Below are 18,781 nucleotides of genomic sequence, written 5' to 3'. Positions count from 1 at the left end.
TAAATAATTTAAAAAGTATAAAATAAATAAATAAATAAAAGAGTATAAAATAAGAAAGTGTGAAATAAGGAATATAGATCGAGGAAAAGAAAGTTCTCATTTAAAATAAAAATATTTTTTTAAGGCCAACGACAAGCCCGTTTATTGGACATATGCAAAATGGTGCATATAACATTAATTTTTTTTGTAAAGGTGTGTGTATAGAGATGAGGAAAAAAAAACATGATAGAGAAAATATAATAAAATGCATGTAATTATACTCAATTGAAATTATAATGAAGATCTATATTTAATATTGTTAAAAATATTAATCAATAATAATTTATTATTATAAAAAATTATTGGTGCTAACATATTAAAATGCTTATATAGGTATTCCTGTAGGTCTATTTTGTTGCTGCCGTATGTCTTGTTTGATATGAAATATTTATGTAACTATATCATTGTAATGATATTGTTTTTATTATCATAAGAAAGATCTGTAATTTTATATATATATTTTTTTACTTTATAATATAAATTACATAAAAACAATACATTATTAATTGGAATGCAAACTATTTTATACTAACTTTTTTAAAATGATTTTATCGAAATTTTTTTAGTATTATATAATTACATATTTATTAACTTTTTTTCATTTTAGACTTATGCTCCTTAATATGTATATTTACACATATATGTATGTATGGCTTAGTCATAGTATTGACACAAAAATTGTGAAGGGCAATGTTTAGTTATTTGTAAAACATTATTCTTCTCCTTTTTTTTGAATGGTGGTATTGTTTTGTTTCATTACTTATTTTTATTAACTTCATATATAGTTATAATTTTGTTCTTTCCTCATATTTATCACATAAATTTAAATACACCATTAGAAATATAATTATTTAATTAAAAAACATAAAAATACTTTTAAAAAAATGTTCTCAAATAATAAAAGAACAATCATTTGTGAGATACTATTTTTTTTCGCTTATTTTCTAAAAAATGGTAATAAATACTTGCTGTCTTAATAATATTCGATTGATAAATTATGGAAATATTTTAAGATTTTACGAAAATATATCTCTGTACAATCTACCTAGTGCAATAATCCATAACAAATATACATGTAAAGTCATATGCATGTATCGATTAATTCACTCCGTTTTATTGTTTGCCTTATTTGCCAGGTGGCCAATGTAGCGATATATTTCCAAGGAGTCTGTTTTTAAAAAGGGTAATAACGAAGAGAAAAGTTGTAATTGAATAAGTTAATATTAGCGCAAAATTAAGAAAAAGACACTATTATTACAATATAAGATCATCATGTTATGAGCCCATAAATAAAACACAAATTATTGTCTTCCTTTAGAACCACCCTTCCAATCTAGTGCATATTTTTAAAGATACCAAAGGTTAGAGGAACTCAATATATATGTTACTATTTTTTAAATCCTACCTTATTCTTACATCTTAGTTTTTTTGTATCTACCACGTGGAATACCATTGCTTTGTTCATTTACTTTTCCTATTTATTGAAAGTACTAATATTTCAATTGATGCCTTATTTTTCTATCACTACTCGCATATTCTGATTATACTACAGATGATCAACAAGAAAGTATGACGATACAAAAATATTCTTACGATTGTTTTTTGAATTTGCATCATGAACTGCTAAACTCAAGTGTGAGTATAACCCAAGAAATAAAAACAAATAACATGTTAGATGCTATTGATCATCTTGATGAATATCGTATTCACAACGATAATATATACGAGGTGTTTACAAACTCGTGTTCATCTTTTGTAGAAAAAATATATACAGAAAACTTTTTAGGAATAAATAAGTCATTGATATTACTTAATGAACTATTAATAAAAGAAGTAAAATATTTATTATTACATAAAAATGAATTAATATCAGAAAAAAATCAAATAGATGAGGAAAACTTTAAAAGAGACTTAGTTGATAAGTTATATGATGAATTTTTACAACAAGAAAAATCGGAAAAAGATCAAAATATATTACTTTATTTTAATAAAATTAACATGGCATATAAATTAAGAACATTTATAGATTTATATTCTGCTTACACACCAGAAGCTCACGAAATAATATTAAGTTTAATACAAATAGATGCATCTAAAATCACTATAAACTATATTGCAATTTTAAACAATTTCGAATATATATTAAAATCAAGCGATCCATATATATTATTAAAGGATTATTTTGTTGGGGATGAAAATATTATAAATATATCTTTAAGAACATATTGGATCTGTCTAAAAAATTTATATTTATATTTTATATCATATAATTCTCATATTTTACAAATATTAGGAGACGATTTTAAAAATCGAATTTTTAAATATTTAGATAATGTTATATGTAAGAAAGAAAGCAGAATTTTAAATAATGATAAATCAAATTATTTTCTTAATATATATAATTTTTTTGATGCATTTTCATCTCTTATTATATCAAAAGTTTATAATTCTAAAGTTATTATTTTAAATGAAAATGGCATTCTTATATCTATACTTATGAATACCTTGCCAGATAGATTAATTCAATTAGTATCAAATAAATATTATTCTGATACTTTAATTCCTCATAGATTATTTTTAGATTTTACTTACCTTTCAGTTCATAATAAATTCTCTATTTTAAATTCGTTGAAAAATTTTGGAGTAACATCTATAAGTATGAACAATACCTTATTTCTTCCATTTGACACTAAATACGCTTTGTCTAGCGAACGTATGTCTCATTTATACTTTTTATTATATACTCAGTTTCATTTGTTTATTTATATATATATTCAATTCCTTTTTTAATATATTCACTATTCATCTTTTCATTAGCCAATGCCCTATACTATCCTTCAGAAATCACGATAACTTCCGTAACTTCAAAGGAAAATGAAACAATAAAAAAATCTATAAAGGAAGAAATATTAAATAATTCCAAAAAAACAAATAGCGATAAAGACAACCCTAGTTTAAATCATTATAAAAATATTGGCGATATTATTAAAGCATATGATGGAGCTAATTTAGTAACTGAATATCATATATATAGGTTAATGCTAGATGTAGCCAAAGGAAACTTGAAAAATTTAAGTTTATTATTTTCTATAGAAATCATAAATTATATTGATGATCATTGTGAAGATGTATATATGGAAGATGCTGAGTCAAATAATTATTCATCGAATGATAATGAAGGAAGCGATAGCTCCAAAGATAAAAACAAAGAAGAAGAAACAGAAATAACAAAGAATGTAGAGCATATATTGGAAAATGATATATCATATTATAATGATATAGATTTTCAATTTCATCATTTAAAAGAAAAAAAAGATGAATATAAAGATGTGTTGTACGATGAATCCATAAAAAACACTTCAAATAGTTATCTAAACAATAGTGAGGAATTAAAAATTTTATATCAATCTCTATCGAAAAATGAAGAAAATAAAACTGATACTTTTAGTAAACAAATTGAGCTAGATGGAAATAGTAATAGAAATGTTAATCGGCACAATGGTAAATATGTTGAGCCTATAGTAATAATAACCAAACGAACCCCCAAAGGGAAATCCAAATATATAGCAAATAATCCTCGAAATATAAACAATTACACTAATTTGGAAGTAAACAAACCCACAAAAAAAACAAAAGAACAATCATATAGTGGTCATAATGATAATTTATCATTTCCTTCTGAATTATCTTTCTTAAATAATGAAAGCGCCTATAATCATATGGGCTTGAATAAAAATGAAATACCAAATTACTTTTCAAATATAATAAAAAGAAATTATGAAAAATCTTGTTCAATCAATCAATGTAATATTAAGGTTGATACACCATCAGATTATTCCGAAAATGTAACTGATCATTACACGTCTCCAACAGAAATGAATTTTAGTGAAGAAGGACATATAAAAAAAAATCCAGAAACTGAAAAAAAAAACGAAAAAGAACAAAATGTAGATAAAAATAAAGACCAAAATATGGAAACTGAACATAGTATGCAGTTTAATGACTCCAATATAGTAATAAATACAAATAGCGATGTGGAAAATAAATTAAAAGGGCTATATGAATTTCCGATAAGTCCCTTTCAAAATATTAATAAGGGGAATAATAGCAATAATGCCAGTATAGATAGTATAGACAACAAAAATACCACCTTAAATTCTAATTCTACTACTAATAGCACTAGTGATGATACATATTTTGAAAAAAATGCGAGGGAAATGCTAAACAGTGCAGTGTTTCTAAAAGATATATGTAAAAAAAAGAAACAAATTTTAAACATAGAAAAATTAAGAAGTATTGAGGAATTAAAATATGATTTATTAAGAACAAAGTATGGTGTATTATATAAGAATTTATTATTTTTAAACGAAAAGAATTTAAAAAAAATATTTGAATCTACCTTTTTTGATTCAGATCAAATGAAAGATTCTATTATTAGAATTATGTCTGCATATGAAATAGGAAATTTAAAAAATATTTTAAAAGTTAATATGAATGATTTAAATGAATATTTTTATCAATCAAAAAATATATTTAAAAATAAAAAAAAAATTTTATCATTTTTTAGTTTAAATACTAATCAAAATGTTATAAATAAAATAGAGACAAAATTATATTCTGTATTTACAATAGTATGGCTGCATTATACAAATTACTTAAGAAAAATATTAGATATATTTTCACAAAATGAATTAAATATTCTATCAAATATGTATTATACACTTATGGTAACTAATGAAGATAATCATCATCTAAGTCTTCTAAATTATTTCGGGTTTACAGATGTTTTTATTATGTATATATTATTTGTAGGATTAAAGAAAAATATCCATTATATAAATCAAAATAAGTCTTATACCATTCAAAATAAACAATTTAGAAATATAGACCCTATACAAATATCACGTGGGTATGATGGATATTATTATATATTTAAAAATATGGTTGCTGCAAAAATCTTGGATTCAAGCCAAGGGATTAAGTATAAGATCAATGCTGGATTCACTCTGAATTTTTATACTGTTAATAATATAGGTAATCCTTTCACATATATAAAATGGAGTTCCAATACATCTTCAGCGTTGTATATTATGAAAGAAATGCACACGATATATACTTAATTGTTGCATGAATATCATTGATAATTTTTCTTCTTTCTTCTTTCAGATAAATACAATTCTGAAAGTATGATAAAAATAAAATTTGAATTAAGCAAAGATAGAAAAATATCTTTATCGAAAAAAATTTTATATGCAATACTAAACCCTATAAAATATGAAGAATTAACATATAACAAAAGAGACAGTAGTATAATTGAAAGATATCCATCTCTTGTAATATATAGAAAACATATTGGAGATACTATTAATGATATATCATCTTTAATTACTGTTATTATATGTGGAAAATTATATAAATTGAGTGAGGTCAAAGCATGTATAGAAACAAAAAATGTTTTTCCACTCTTTAGCAAAAAAATAAATTCAATTATTCATAATTTTTATAACAATAGCATTAGTTTTAAAAGCACTGCTTTTATTTTAAACAAAGACTCCTATAATATTTTCAGCAATTTTTATCATAATCCCAAAATACGTAATAAATAAATTTTAAAAATAGAAATAAAAGTTGAATAATGTGTATAATTATTAGATTTATATTCATGGTGGGTTAGGAATTTAGTCTTTTGTAAATATTCAATTTTCTCACGACTTCACTGTGCTACTATATTCGCTTCATCCTATTAATATTTTATCACTTTATTTTATTATTCATTATTTTATTTTTTTTCACGGAAAAAGTTATGGATACCCTGATTCAGTATCTAAAAGGAATGACACAAGAGATAAAAAAACTGTCTAATGAAAACCAAATAAGATATAATTTTTCCTTTGTTTACAATTTGATAAAGGTACATATACTAAGTGAAACAACTCCTAACAATGAAATAAAGGATTATTTATTTTCGTTAGAGGAAATTATTTTTAAATACAAAATATACAGCCAAAAAATAGCTACTTCCATTGTTAAATTAAGTAGAAAATACCCAGGTATATAAAAATGATAAAACATTTTTTTTTATTTACAGAGATGTACATGTAGTGTTTTATTTGTAATATAATTATCACATTTTCCAAGTATATATTAATTATACCATATTTTATTGGAGTCATTTTCAATAAAATTAACTACGCTGATATGAACTTTATTTTTTTTTACGCACATTTCTCTCCTTAGGTAACCCCAAATTTATAAAGACCATAAACACAATTTCCCTAATTTTGTATAGAATAAAGATAGAGGAACTTTCATCACATGTTGCTAATAATGAATATCCTGCGTTTCAGAATGAAATATTGATCCTCGATTTAATGGATATAATAAATATAGTTGTATTTTTTAACAAGGTATTAAATAAAATTATAAAAACTGATGAATTGGAAAGATTAGTAGATAAAGAAAATATAATAAAAATTCATATAGATGAAATAATAATAATAGTTGAGAAAATATTCAATAAATGTGAAAATTACTTTTATGATATAATAGACAATAATATAAGAAATACAATAATAAATATCTTATTAAAAAAAATGAAACTTACATTTATTTATTATAAATATTTTTTTGATAATAATATTGAAGAATTATCGTTAAAATTTATTAATAATTTAAAACAAAAAAAATCATTTATTATGTTTTACGAACCAAATAATTATTATTATCCAATTGAAATTTCTTATGATAAAATAAAAGATTTTGAACAAATATTTTTTTTAGATTTAATTGAATATAATTATTCTAATATTAAGACTCTTCACAATAAATATTCTATAGAAAATAAAAAAAAAGAACCTAAACAAATTTTGTTAAAATTAATTAAAACTACTAAAAGTATATCTTTATTATATCATGTATTTAACATTCCTAAAGAATATAATGATAATCTATTTGATATAATCTTTGATATTGTCAAGCAATCTTCTGTCTATAACACATTTGTTCAGAAAAGTAGACTATGGGGGCACAATGGTAAGATATATGTGTAGACACTGTTTTACGAAATAATATCGTACATGCATACATTTTGCATATAAACTACACCTTTCCTATATATGTACATGCTTGACTTCCTCTTTCCCCTTTTTAATCACCCATTTGAAGTCCCTATAGAAATCCATTTTAAACTTTATTTTGCAAATTTCCAAAAATTAATTAGATACTATATAGAAAGCGACAAAATAGACAAGCTAATAAATTCCATGCTAAACTATAACGAATCTGATATAAAGATAGAACGTTCTCGAGAAGAGGATGAAAAAATAAAGAAAGAAAAAAAAAATGATCTATATAGTTGCATAAAGGGACAATGGCTATATAAATACAATTTAAGAAATATGAAAATATATTTGCCAAATATTAAATTAAGAATTAATTTGGATCCGCAGGATATAAAAAAGTGTGTTAATAAAAATTCTAGATATTCTCATTTAGGCAAGCTAACTGATATTATGTTAAATATATTAGTTTGTGAATTACATAATATTTTTAATGCGCAAAAAAAAATGAATTTGTTATTTTCGACTATGGATATAGAAATGCAGGATATTAGCAGTAAATTGTTATTTAAAATAAATAATATATTAAATGTTAAACAAAAAATATCCCTTTTTTATTATTCAAAAAATGCTTTAATGCATTTTACTGAAATATTAAGTTATCATTATAAAGAAAACATAACATTATACTCAGAAAATTCCCAAAATGGATATGATATGCATTCTTTTAAATCTCAAAAAAGACAAGAAAATATACATAAACAAATTGTAATACTTAAGAAGGGGAATACATTCAGAATCTACGAACAAAATCCTATTTTCCAAAATGGTGTACATAGTTTGCAGAACGAGGGTAAGACACAAAAAACGGGAATACATTGTTTGCATACGTGATCAAATAAATATGTATATCATCACATTTCTTATATTATACACATACATATCACGTTTTTTTATTTAGCTTACTTTCTGATGCACCGCGAAAAGGTAATGCATATAAAGGATTATCTTGAGTCTTTAGAAAGAACATACTCAGAAACACAAATCTCAGCTATCGAAGATATACATTTAGTTATAGTAAATAACATAAACGACCAAACAGATATTAATAGTATTCATAAAATGATTGACGATTTAATAAAACATAAAGATGTTGGATCTCTAAAAACTAGTATATTAGAAAATTTGATTGATTTAAATATATTAAATAATAGAAATAATAGGGTTCGAGATAATTATTTGAATATATTACATTTAGAAATATTTTCTTTATTTTCTTTTGGGCCATATCATAATATATATAATTTATTAGACGAATTATTTTTATATGATAATAAATTATTAAACTGGTTCAAAAGATGGATAATATTAAATAAGAATACATATTATAATGATAATAATAATTTTAATCAATTGCTATTTATATCTTCTATAAAATATATGATAAAAACATTGAGTATGAAAATTAGTAAAAAAACATTAACAAAAAAATACTTCAAATATATACCTAAATTATACAACAAAAAAAGAGCCAGAAGTATAGACTTAAGGTTTGAAGAAATTAAACCAAATTCAATTTTAAAAAATGAAATTGATTACAAAAAAGAAAATTACGATAGTGATATGGGTAAAATTTTTTTAAATCGTGTCAAAGAATATAAAATTAGTTCTAAACTTCGAGATAAAATTTTAGAAGAATTAGACAAATATAAATTCTCGATATCATTAGACCGTTATAAACAAGATTATTATTTTTTATCTTTAGTAGGTTTAGGTTATTCATATATTAACAAATTTAGTGAATTAAAGTTAGGCCTATATAAATCTGTTAATATTATATTAAAAAAAATGTATAATATATTTTATGTTACTGAATTAATAGAAACTGTAAATGTATTTGTAAATGTGATTGTAAATATTTATAAAAACATATTTTATAATAATAGTAAATATATAATTGAAAATGGAAAAATAAAATTAAGTAAAGAAAAAAAAGAAGAATTAGCTAAATTTATCTTATTAGAAGAAAATATAAACATCGATTGTCTACATAATCACATTTACAAAGGGCATAAGTTTTTTACTCATGATAATTTTGATGATACAAATTATTCATTATCTAATAATGAATATTATTTAAATTATGTAATACAAAATGTATGTGATTTTTTTTATTCTGTTTTTAATTGTTTTCATGATAATGCTTGTTTTTCAAAAAATGAAAAATATGCTAAAAATATTATAAATATATACCTCAAAAAAACTGGATTCCAAAAAAATATGATATGGTTGATGCCATTTTTATCAAATCATTTTAAAAGTTCATTAATTATATTATATATAGAACCAAATGATACAATTACTTTATATAAATATCAAGATAATACTTCTACAGAGTTTAGTATACAAATATTAGTGCACAATGGCAAAATGTCTTTAATACTTCCTACCTATTTTATATACACAAATATAATATATATGACTACTACAATATTTGTAGAAAATGAAAGACATATTAGAAGTGTTTCAAATATTAATACTAATAATAATGAAACCACTGATATAATTAATAGTAATATGGAACCGTTGTACAGAACAATACAAAAGTGCAAATTAATAAGTGATGAATCTATAATAAACACACAAAAAGCAAATCATTACTACAATACTTACTTTGATATTATCGAATACAAATTAAATGCATTGGCTTCTAATAAAATTGGGCTATATAACTTCTTAATATCTATAAGAGAAGATATATTAAATTTTAAATATTTTATGTTTTATAAAAATTTAATACGATTTTTAAGATTGATGGATATACTTCTAGAAGTTCTAAGTTCAAATATGCAAATATATTCTGACTTTATATATTTTCAAGATATATTAAATACACCCAGCAGTTTAATAGAAAGTTCTATTAATAATATAATAACATTTTTAGAAAAAGAAAATTTTGACATTTTCACCAGAAATCAAAAAAAAAAATATTATGATATATTATTAGAATATTATAATAATTATTATTATAAAACCGGAGTATATTTAAAATTACTTGATTTTATTTTGAATAATATTAAAACGGATTTAGAAATGAATCCAGATTTTGTTATTATTGATCCGAATAATAAACATGAACAAAATGCTAAACAAAGGAAAATTTATATGCTCAAAAATTTTGAAGATTTAATTATTTGTGAACATATAAAAGTCGTATATAATATTATGAAATACGTAGAAATTTACATAGACAATATAATTAATAATGTTATACATAAGACAGAAAAAGAAAATAATGAAAAACCCTCATTAAATAAAAAAAAAATATTACGAGAATGTTGCTTAAAATATGATTACAATGAATTAGGAGCAACAGAATTAACAAAAAAGTATTTTTCTGAATTGGAAAGAAGATTCATAAAAATTTTGAATTATTCAGAAAATTTACAAAAATTATCGAATGAAGAATTGGATTACGAAGAATGGTATTATATTGCATCTAAGTTGCAATTAGAACAATTTAAAAATAATGAGTTAATATATTTTAAAATTTTGAATCAAGATATTTTTTGGAAAAATGGTGCTAAAAAATGTACCTCAGAATATCTAAAAAGGTTGAAAGCGAAGGGATTATGCATCGATCCCAAAAATGTGAAACTGCTGAAAAACACTAAATTAGTCTTTTCTGAATATAAAGATACTATTTACAAGTCGAAAATTATCAGAAATGGAACAAATTATGATTCAATGAGCAATACAATCGATGAAAACATCAATTCTTTTAGTTTGGAAATGATAAGCAATAAGCATCATGCCATTTCCTATTTATGGGAATTTATAAATATTGAGATTTGTATTAATGGAAGTAATAGCAATTTTGAAAATATAAAATATAAATTAAAAAATAATAATAATTTGTTAAAATATATGAAAATATTAACCGAAGAAGATATATATAATTTATTCATTGCAATAATAACATTTCACAGACTTATTGAATCAATAGATGAAAAAATTTTTAATAAATATAAAGGTTATAGAATTAGTAATATGATATTTAATGAATTAATAGATAGAGGTATATATATAGCTGGTGATTCGTTAATATCAAGAGAATATGTAGAATCCATATTTGTTTATAATTTATGGAAACAAAATATAAAATATGTTAAGGTTAGTAATGTATTAATTAAATCACCAATTCCTGTGAAATATGCAAATTATTATTCCTCGTCTATAATATTTAAAACGCTCCGTTTTGTTTATTCAAAGCCTAAATTTAAAATAAAATTAATAAATATGTTATCTTATATTATATATAATATTTTCGAATTAGACACCATTAAAAAATATATAATTAATACAATTTCTTCTGAAGGAATATTAAGAGGTGGATTTGATATTATAAGGCAGATTCTATTCAAATTAAATATAGGAATTGATGGAATTATTACTATGTATACTTCAATTTTTATTAATATGTATTATATTGTTGAAAATTGTTATATACAAGATATAATTGAAAATATAGATTATAGACGCATGTTTTCAAATTTATTTTTTTTATTACATAATTCAATAGAAGAATGCTATATTAAAATATTATTAAACTTAATCTTCGATAATTCAAATCTTTTAAAATTTATAAATAAACATGATATAAAAGTAAAAGACATTATTTTAAAGTTTAAAAGAATTTTTTTACTTAACTTTGGAATTTATATAAATTTTTTTCAGCACCTATATGATAATATTGAGGCGAAATTAATAACATATATAAAATATTATGTTACCAAAATTCTAAATGATTTATTGTCAATTAACATTAACACTATTGAAAAAATTTTTCATACTGAAAAAGAAAATATCAATTTACTTGAATTTGTTTCATTTCATGATGAAGAAAATCTTCTACTTATTTATACAAGAATTATTACTCTTGTAAAATATGAGTCTTTTATTCAAAAATTCAGAACAAAGGCAATTAATAAGCATAAAGAGCTTTTTTCGAAATTTAAACAAATAGAAGTATCGAAAACTGCTCTTATTGATATTATGCATAAAAAAGCAAATGAAATTGCTAATTATAAAAAAAAAAAATTTTTTAAAAGACATATTAAGGATATTCCCAATCAAAATAAAGCTATAAGATCGACTGACGCTCAAAATGGTTTACTTTCTACTATAACAACTTATAGAAAGGATACAGAAAATAAATCTGTGAAACTACCAAAATTGGAATCTTCACTGTCTTCCGATAGAAATAAAAATACACAAGAAATAGAAATATATAACATTGTCCAAACAGATGTATATAGAACATTGAGCTGTTTAGAAAAAATGTTTATATATGCCTTTGATATTTATAATAATGATAATTTATCAAAAAGTAAGACAAAAATATGTAGTTCTTTGCATAGCTATGATTGGATAAAAGGAATACATAGAGTTATAATAAAAAAATTAAATAACATTACACATAGTGTATATGGATATACTCACTATCTCCAATTGTTTATAAAACTTAATGAAGTCATATGCAAAGTAAATTTTAAAATTAATATGCATGGAAATGTAAAAAAAAATAAATATATATATTTTTTAACTAAAAGAAAATATAAAAATTCAATAGTAAGTTATAATATATTTAGAAGACATAATCAATTATGCTTTTTACTTATTAAACATAGAACCGATAATGATAAAAATATCCATATATGTTATGATGCAGAAATGATACCCTTTTACAAAATTAATAATATATCCAAATATTTTAATGATTCTTTTGCAAATATCAATAAACTAAAAAACAAAAGTAAAATACATGAACATGCAGAAACTAATGAAAATGATAATATAAATAGAAATGAAAATTATAAATATCCATTCAACTTGATTAATAAAAACAATACTCCCCCAAAACATAAAAGCGATGGCTTTGTACAAGAAAATATGCATTCAGAAATGGATCAACAAAAAAGAGGTAAAAAGAAGAAAGGCTATATTTCACAAATAAATAATCAGGAATATAATTATCCTAAAAGAGAAAGTGATTATGAAGAGGATAAAAATATTTCACGAAGAAGTTTGTATCATCGTGGAACTAAACCTAAGAGAATAATTGTAAATAAAATTAAAAGATGGAGAGAGAATGTTAACAACAAAACTGGAAATAATATACTAAGTAATACTTTTAAAAGTGTCAAAAAACCTTTAAAATATATGGATAGAAAAGCAGAGAAAAAAAAATTTAAAAAAAATGAAAAAGACATAGATTTAAACAACGAATATGACAATATAGAAAAAATTAACAATGCCTTAAAACATTTCAATGATAAAAAAATTATTAACCAATTGCTAGAATTTGAATATTTTCATTCTAATAAATGGTCATCAAACATATTTAATTTAACTATTGATACAATGGATGGGGATAATGAAAATATTAAACTTATTTTAGAGGTTGGAAATTATAATATTAAAATTTCATATCAAGTATCTATTAATAGTTATAATAATAAAGAGACTTTTCATGAATTAAATAGTTTTATTAATAAAAATAATATAAGAAGTGCCATAACAAAAAAATTAAAGAAATACTCAAAATTAAATTATATTATTAAAAGTATATTTATTCTTAATAAAAATATTAAAAATGTGTCCTATGAAAAAATAAATACAGATTTTAAATCGGATATTAACAATTTCGATAGAAAAAATATAATTAAAAATTTATATTCAAAACATAGTCAAATATATCAAAGAAATATAAGAGAACAACAAAACAAGCATAATATGGGAAAAGACAAAATTGAAACGAACACTCAAGTTTTAGAGATACTAAAATTTGCATGGTATAAAAATAAATACGAAAGAAGCACATGCACTCTGTTAATAGTAAAGGCAATTAACCCCCTCATATTAAAAGGGGATTATAGTCATGACACTTGTAATACAAATGAAAATATTGAAAACGTGATGAAGTTCATTGAAAATACAGAAGTTAAAGCCGAAAGTAATTATGGTCAGAAATTTCACAATCTCAACGACCCCGAGGGAATAAATGGAGATGATGATGATAATGAAATCATTCAAAGTAAGAACAGTAGCGAAGAAAGTGAAAACGAGAGTGATAGTGATAGTGACAGCGAAAAAGGTGAAAACAAAAGTGATAGTGGCAACGAAGGAAGTGGAAATGAAAGTGATATCGAAAGCGAAACTGAAAATACTGGCTTATACAAAATGAAGTCGAAAATGCACGTAAAATATAAACAACATAAAAAAGAAAAAATACAAAACATTAAAAGAAACACTCGAGAAGAAAACTATTTTTCAAACTATGAAAAATATTTTAATAAAATATACACATTAAGTGAAGAAGAAATTTTTTTTATAAAAAGAAGAATGGACAAACAAACAGCAATGGTAAAATATAGGCTTATATTGTTATCTATAATAATAATTAAAAGCAATAATTTAAATACATTTAAAAAAATGAATAATATTAGTAATGAATACTTAAGGGATAAATATAAAAGATATAAACACATTGAATATAACCAAAATTATTTATTCAATAAAAAATATGTCTATATCGAAAATAAACATTATATAATAAAAAAAAAGTTGGAATGCTTAATGGAGCTAGAGTTTTATAAAATTTTAAAAATATCCTTAGAAAAAAATAATATTTTACAACAATTTCTAAATGATTTAACTGTTGAAGTTTCAGATATAAACAAATATTTTTATAAACATAATTATACAAGTAATTCAAATATCCATTCTTCTAGTTTTTACTTGGATCAGTTAGAAAATATAAAATTTTTATGTCCTATTTTATACGAGTTAAAAAACAAAGAAATAATTGATTTGAAAAATACTTCTAAAATTGATAGTTCAATAAAATTAACTGAGAACGAAAAAAAAAATCAATTAATCGAATGTGAAAAAAATGTTGGTTTTTTTGGAAGTAATATTTCTTTTTTCGGTAAGCCCTTAGATGACTTTATAGGAAAACGTCGTATTCAAAACATTGCAATGTTTACTTATGAATGTGAAAAATCAGTTTTTAATGGGAAAAATTTAAGCGAATTAGATAATTATCATAAAAATTTTTGTATAAATACTATTCAAAATGAACTAAAAAACGACGATAAACAATTTGGTAATATTAACACCAATTGGGGAGATATGCTATTTAATGCATTTTCTTCAAAAAAAAATAATAATAATGCAGGTTATAATTATAATGAAATAAAATGCTTTGGATTTGCAGACAAAGACGAACTAAAAAAATATGAGAAAAAAAAAGAAGCAAAATGTCAAATCGATATTTTAAATAAAACAGTTAATGTTTTACAAAATCTTATTGATAAATATTATATAATAAAAAAAGACGGTATACATAATGGAAATGCATATAATGCATATATATTATATAAAAATATATATACTGTTATGTTATACAAATTAATGTATGAAGCACGATCATTTAATCCATTACGTATACAACAAAGATTAAATCCAGTAGGAAATAACTATACTAAATTATTATATAAAAAAAATAAATCTTCTAATTTTGCAAAACGAATTATTGAAAAAACGAGTACTTTATATTTAGAAATAGAATTAATATATAACGAACATGATTTTTTAAGAAATGTCCATTTTCCTAGCGAATCAGTGGATATACTTATGCAAAACCATAAGCCATTTACCGAAGATGCGTATGGATATGGATTATCAGAAAACCCTAATAAAATACTTAATGAAGGCGAAGAAAATACAAAATTATATTTTTTTTTTGTTCTTTCTTTATTAGGGCATTATCCAGAAGTGCAAAAATATATTTTGCAAGCTTCTGAAAGCGTGGATATTATTTACAACTTGCTAGACATAAATCTTGATGACATACAAAAAAATAAAAATACAGGAAATCAAAAAAAAAAACCTAAATACGATCATTTAATAAATGCACAATCAGAGCAAAATATTTATTTCCATGATCAAAGTGAATCAAAAGAAGAAATAAAGAAACAAACTAGTAGAGAAAAGAGTTTTTTTTCGAGTCAACATGAAGCTGCGTATAATTATTTATTCCCTGAAGGAAATAATCAAGGGAAAGAGGATGATAAAAAAGCTGGGGATGGAAACAAACGAGAAAAACCTAAAATAGAAGATTTTGTTTGGATGGGAAAAGATCAAATAGACAACATTAAAAAATTAATAGTAGAACATAAATTAGTGGATATATTTATAAAAGGAAAAAATTTAATAAATTTTAAAAGTTTTTTACAAAATGATAATTATTTGGAAGCATTTAAAAATTCTTTAGAAAATGAATTAAAAAAAAAAGATTTTTGTCACCATTTTATTAAAACAACTCCACCATTTAGTTTCAATAATTATAATGTTCATCATTTATTATTGTTTGCATTTTATTATGGATTTTCTGATATTATAAGAATAAGGAGACTATATATAAATTTAGAATATAGTATAAACAGAACAATTGATAAAAACAAATATATATATTCATATAGAACTCAAAATTACATTCATTTTAATTTAGAACCAGAAAAAAGAGTTTTACTAAATAAAATATATGAAAAAATTGCAAAGTTTACTTATAAATCGGCTTTACAACATATATATAATAATAAAAATAGACAAATTTTATTTGAATTTAATAAAACTCAAAGTGAGCAATTAATAGATATTATAAATACTAGTATCAGCAAAAAAGATAATATATATATATACACCAAAAATAACATAAAAGAAATTACAAATGTTATTAAAATATTTGTTGAAAATTATATTTTAGTTTTAAATAATTATCCATCTAATTTTGGTCTTAGTAAGCATTCTTCCTTATATGATAATTTTGTTAAAAATATTAAAAAGTTATTTTTTTCATTTAATCAGCAAAATAATATAATATATATTATTACTCAAAGAGATATTTATTATAATAAGCAAGTAATTAAAAATACAAAATATAAAGAGAATATTACTAATATTATTAAACGACTTTTATATTTTGTATTATTAGCATCTGCAAGACCATATGACACCAATTCTAATATTAAGAATGATACATGTTTAAATGAAAAATTGTCTATAGGGAAAAAAAATGCTATTAATATTTCTAATGTTATTTCAGATATTACCTCTGATATTAGTCCTCATTTACCCAAACTTTCCACTGTTAACCCATATTCAAACATAGACACTGCAACTACTAGCAATGCAAATTTTATATATATAAAAAATCCGAACGAACAGCAATACAGCTTTTTGGAGGAAACATATGAAGGAGGTATTGACAAAAATTATTCACAAAATAATATTTTATCCAAAAATGAAATTAATTCATTAAAAATAGTGAAAGATAAAATATACAGCTTTTCTGAAGATCCAAGAAAAAAAAAAAAAAAAATCGTAAGTAAAGCAAACCTAAATAGTAGTGTAGAAGAAAGTAACACCAATAGTAGAGGTAAACGTCTCAAATTTTTCGTATTGGCAAATTATTTATATCGAAAAGTTCAAAATATATACTCAGGTTTAGTGGATAAAGCTATTTCATATACATTTACTTACGGATTTGATTTGTTCGTAAAAAATAGCATATATCTTTATAACCAAAAAAAAAGTCTGGTATATAAATATATAATTTATTATGTTAAAATGTATGTTATTCAAACTTTAGATATGATATTTTTAGTTGTACGTGATTCAGAACTTAGTGTTTCCTTAACAAATATAGACTCAATTAAACATAGTATATTCGACATGTGCTTATTTAATATTCAGAATTTATCGGTTCTATCAAAAAATATATTAAATATTATAAGTGAAGAGAAAATAGAACATATTCTATCAGATTTAATTACAATTATACATATAAATTATACAGGAAATTCAAGATTTATTGAAAATTTAATTAAAAATATTAATCTAGCTTTATCAAAAAACATAGCATTAAAAAAAATGTTTGGAGATTTTATATCATATCTTTCTATTTCATCTATACAAACATTTGAATTGCTTTTTCATTCAAAATATAAACAAAAATTAATTAATATTATTATTACACTCCTTAATAAAATATCAAAAACAATATCAAATATATTAGAAGAATCTTTTTTCCAATCTTATATTTGCACAAATATAATTAGGTTAGGGGAATCATTTATAAGTGAATTTAATGAAGAAAATACTGTCTATCGATTTTTAATGGATATTGGAGACATTAATTATATGGATATTATTATTTCTTATGCATATAAATATTTTCCAAAAATAGTAAATGACTTTATGCAAGACTAATATTTTTTAATTATTTTATTGGTGATAAATTTGCTTCTCTTTGAATAGTTCGAATATATAATATATTCCCATTTTTATAACTCATTTATTCATAATTTGTTTGCATTTTTATATTATAATTTTTTTTTGTATGAATTAAATTTTAAATTAGTTACAATATATTATATACATGTATTCACACTTATGGTATTATAATATATGTGTGAATATAAATATACATATATAATTGTTAGTTTACAAAAATTACATAAATGCATTTAATTATATAGTAATTAAATACATGGCATGCAGTAACACGCTCCCACATATATGTAATTACGAAACGCTATAATTTTAATAAATTTATTACG

At 22.0% G+C, this 18,781-nt stretch overlaps 1 protein-coding gene across 1 annotated transcript; it reads left to right on the top strand.

The window, feature by feature from the left end:
- Positions 1–1,608: 1,608 nt before the first annotated feature.
- On the top strand, positions 1,609–18,431 carry PBANKA_0934600 (conserved Plasmodium protein, unknown function; the record flags this gene model as incomplete). The annotated part of the gene is made up of 7 exons (XM_034564951.1): positions 1,609–2,752; positions 2,857–5,073; positions 5,206–5,634; positions 5,841–6,089; positions 6,277–7,071; positions 7,204–7,950; positions 8,059–18,431. The coding sequence occupies 7 exons, from the start codon at positions 1,609–1,611 to the stop codon at positions 18,429–18,431; spliced, it is 15,954 nt and encodes a 5,317-aa protein (XP_034421697.1).
- Between the last annotated feature and the right edge of the window lie 350 nt (positions 18,432–18,781).

This window comes from Plasmodium berghei (genome assembly GCF_900002375.2).
Source record: "Plasmodium berghei ANKA genome assembly, chromosome: 9".
Classification (NCBI taxonomy): Eukaryota; Apicomplexa; class Aconoidasida; order Haemosporida; family Plasmodiidae; genus Plasmodium; species Plasmodium berghei.
Note: the sequence above shows the minus strand (reverse complement) of the source record. Positions and strands in the feature narration are given on the sequence as shown.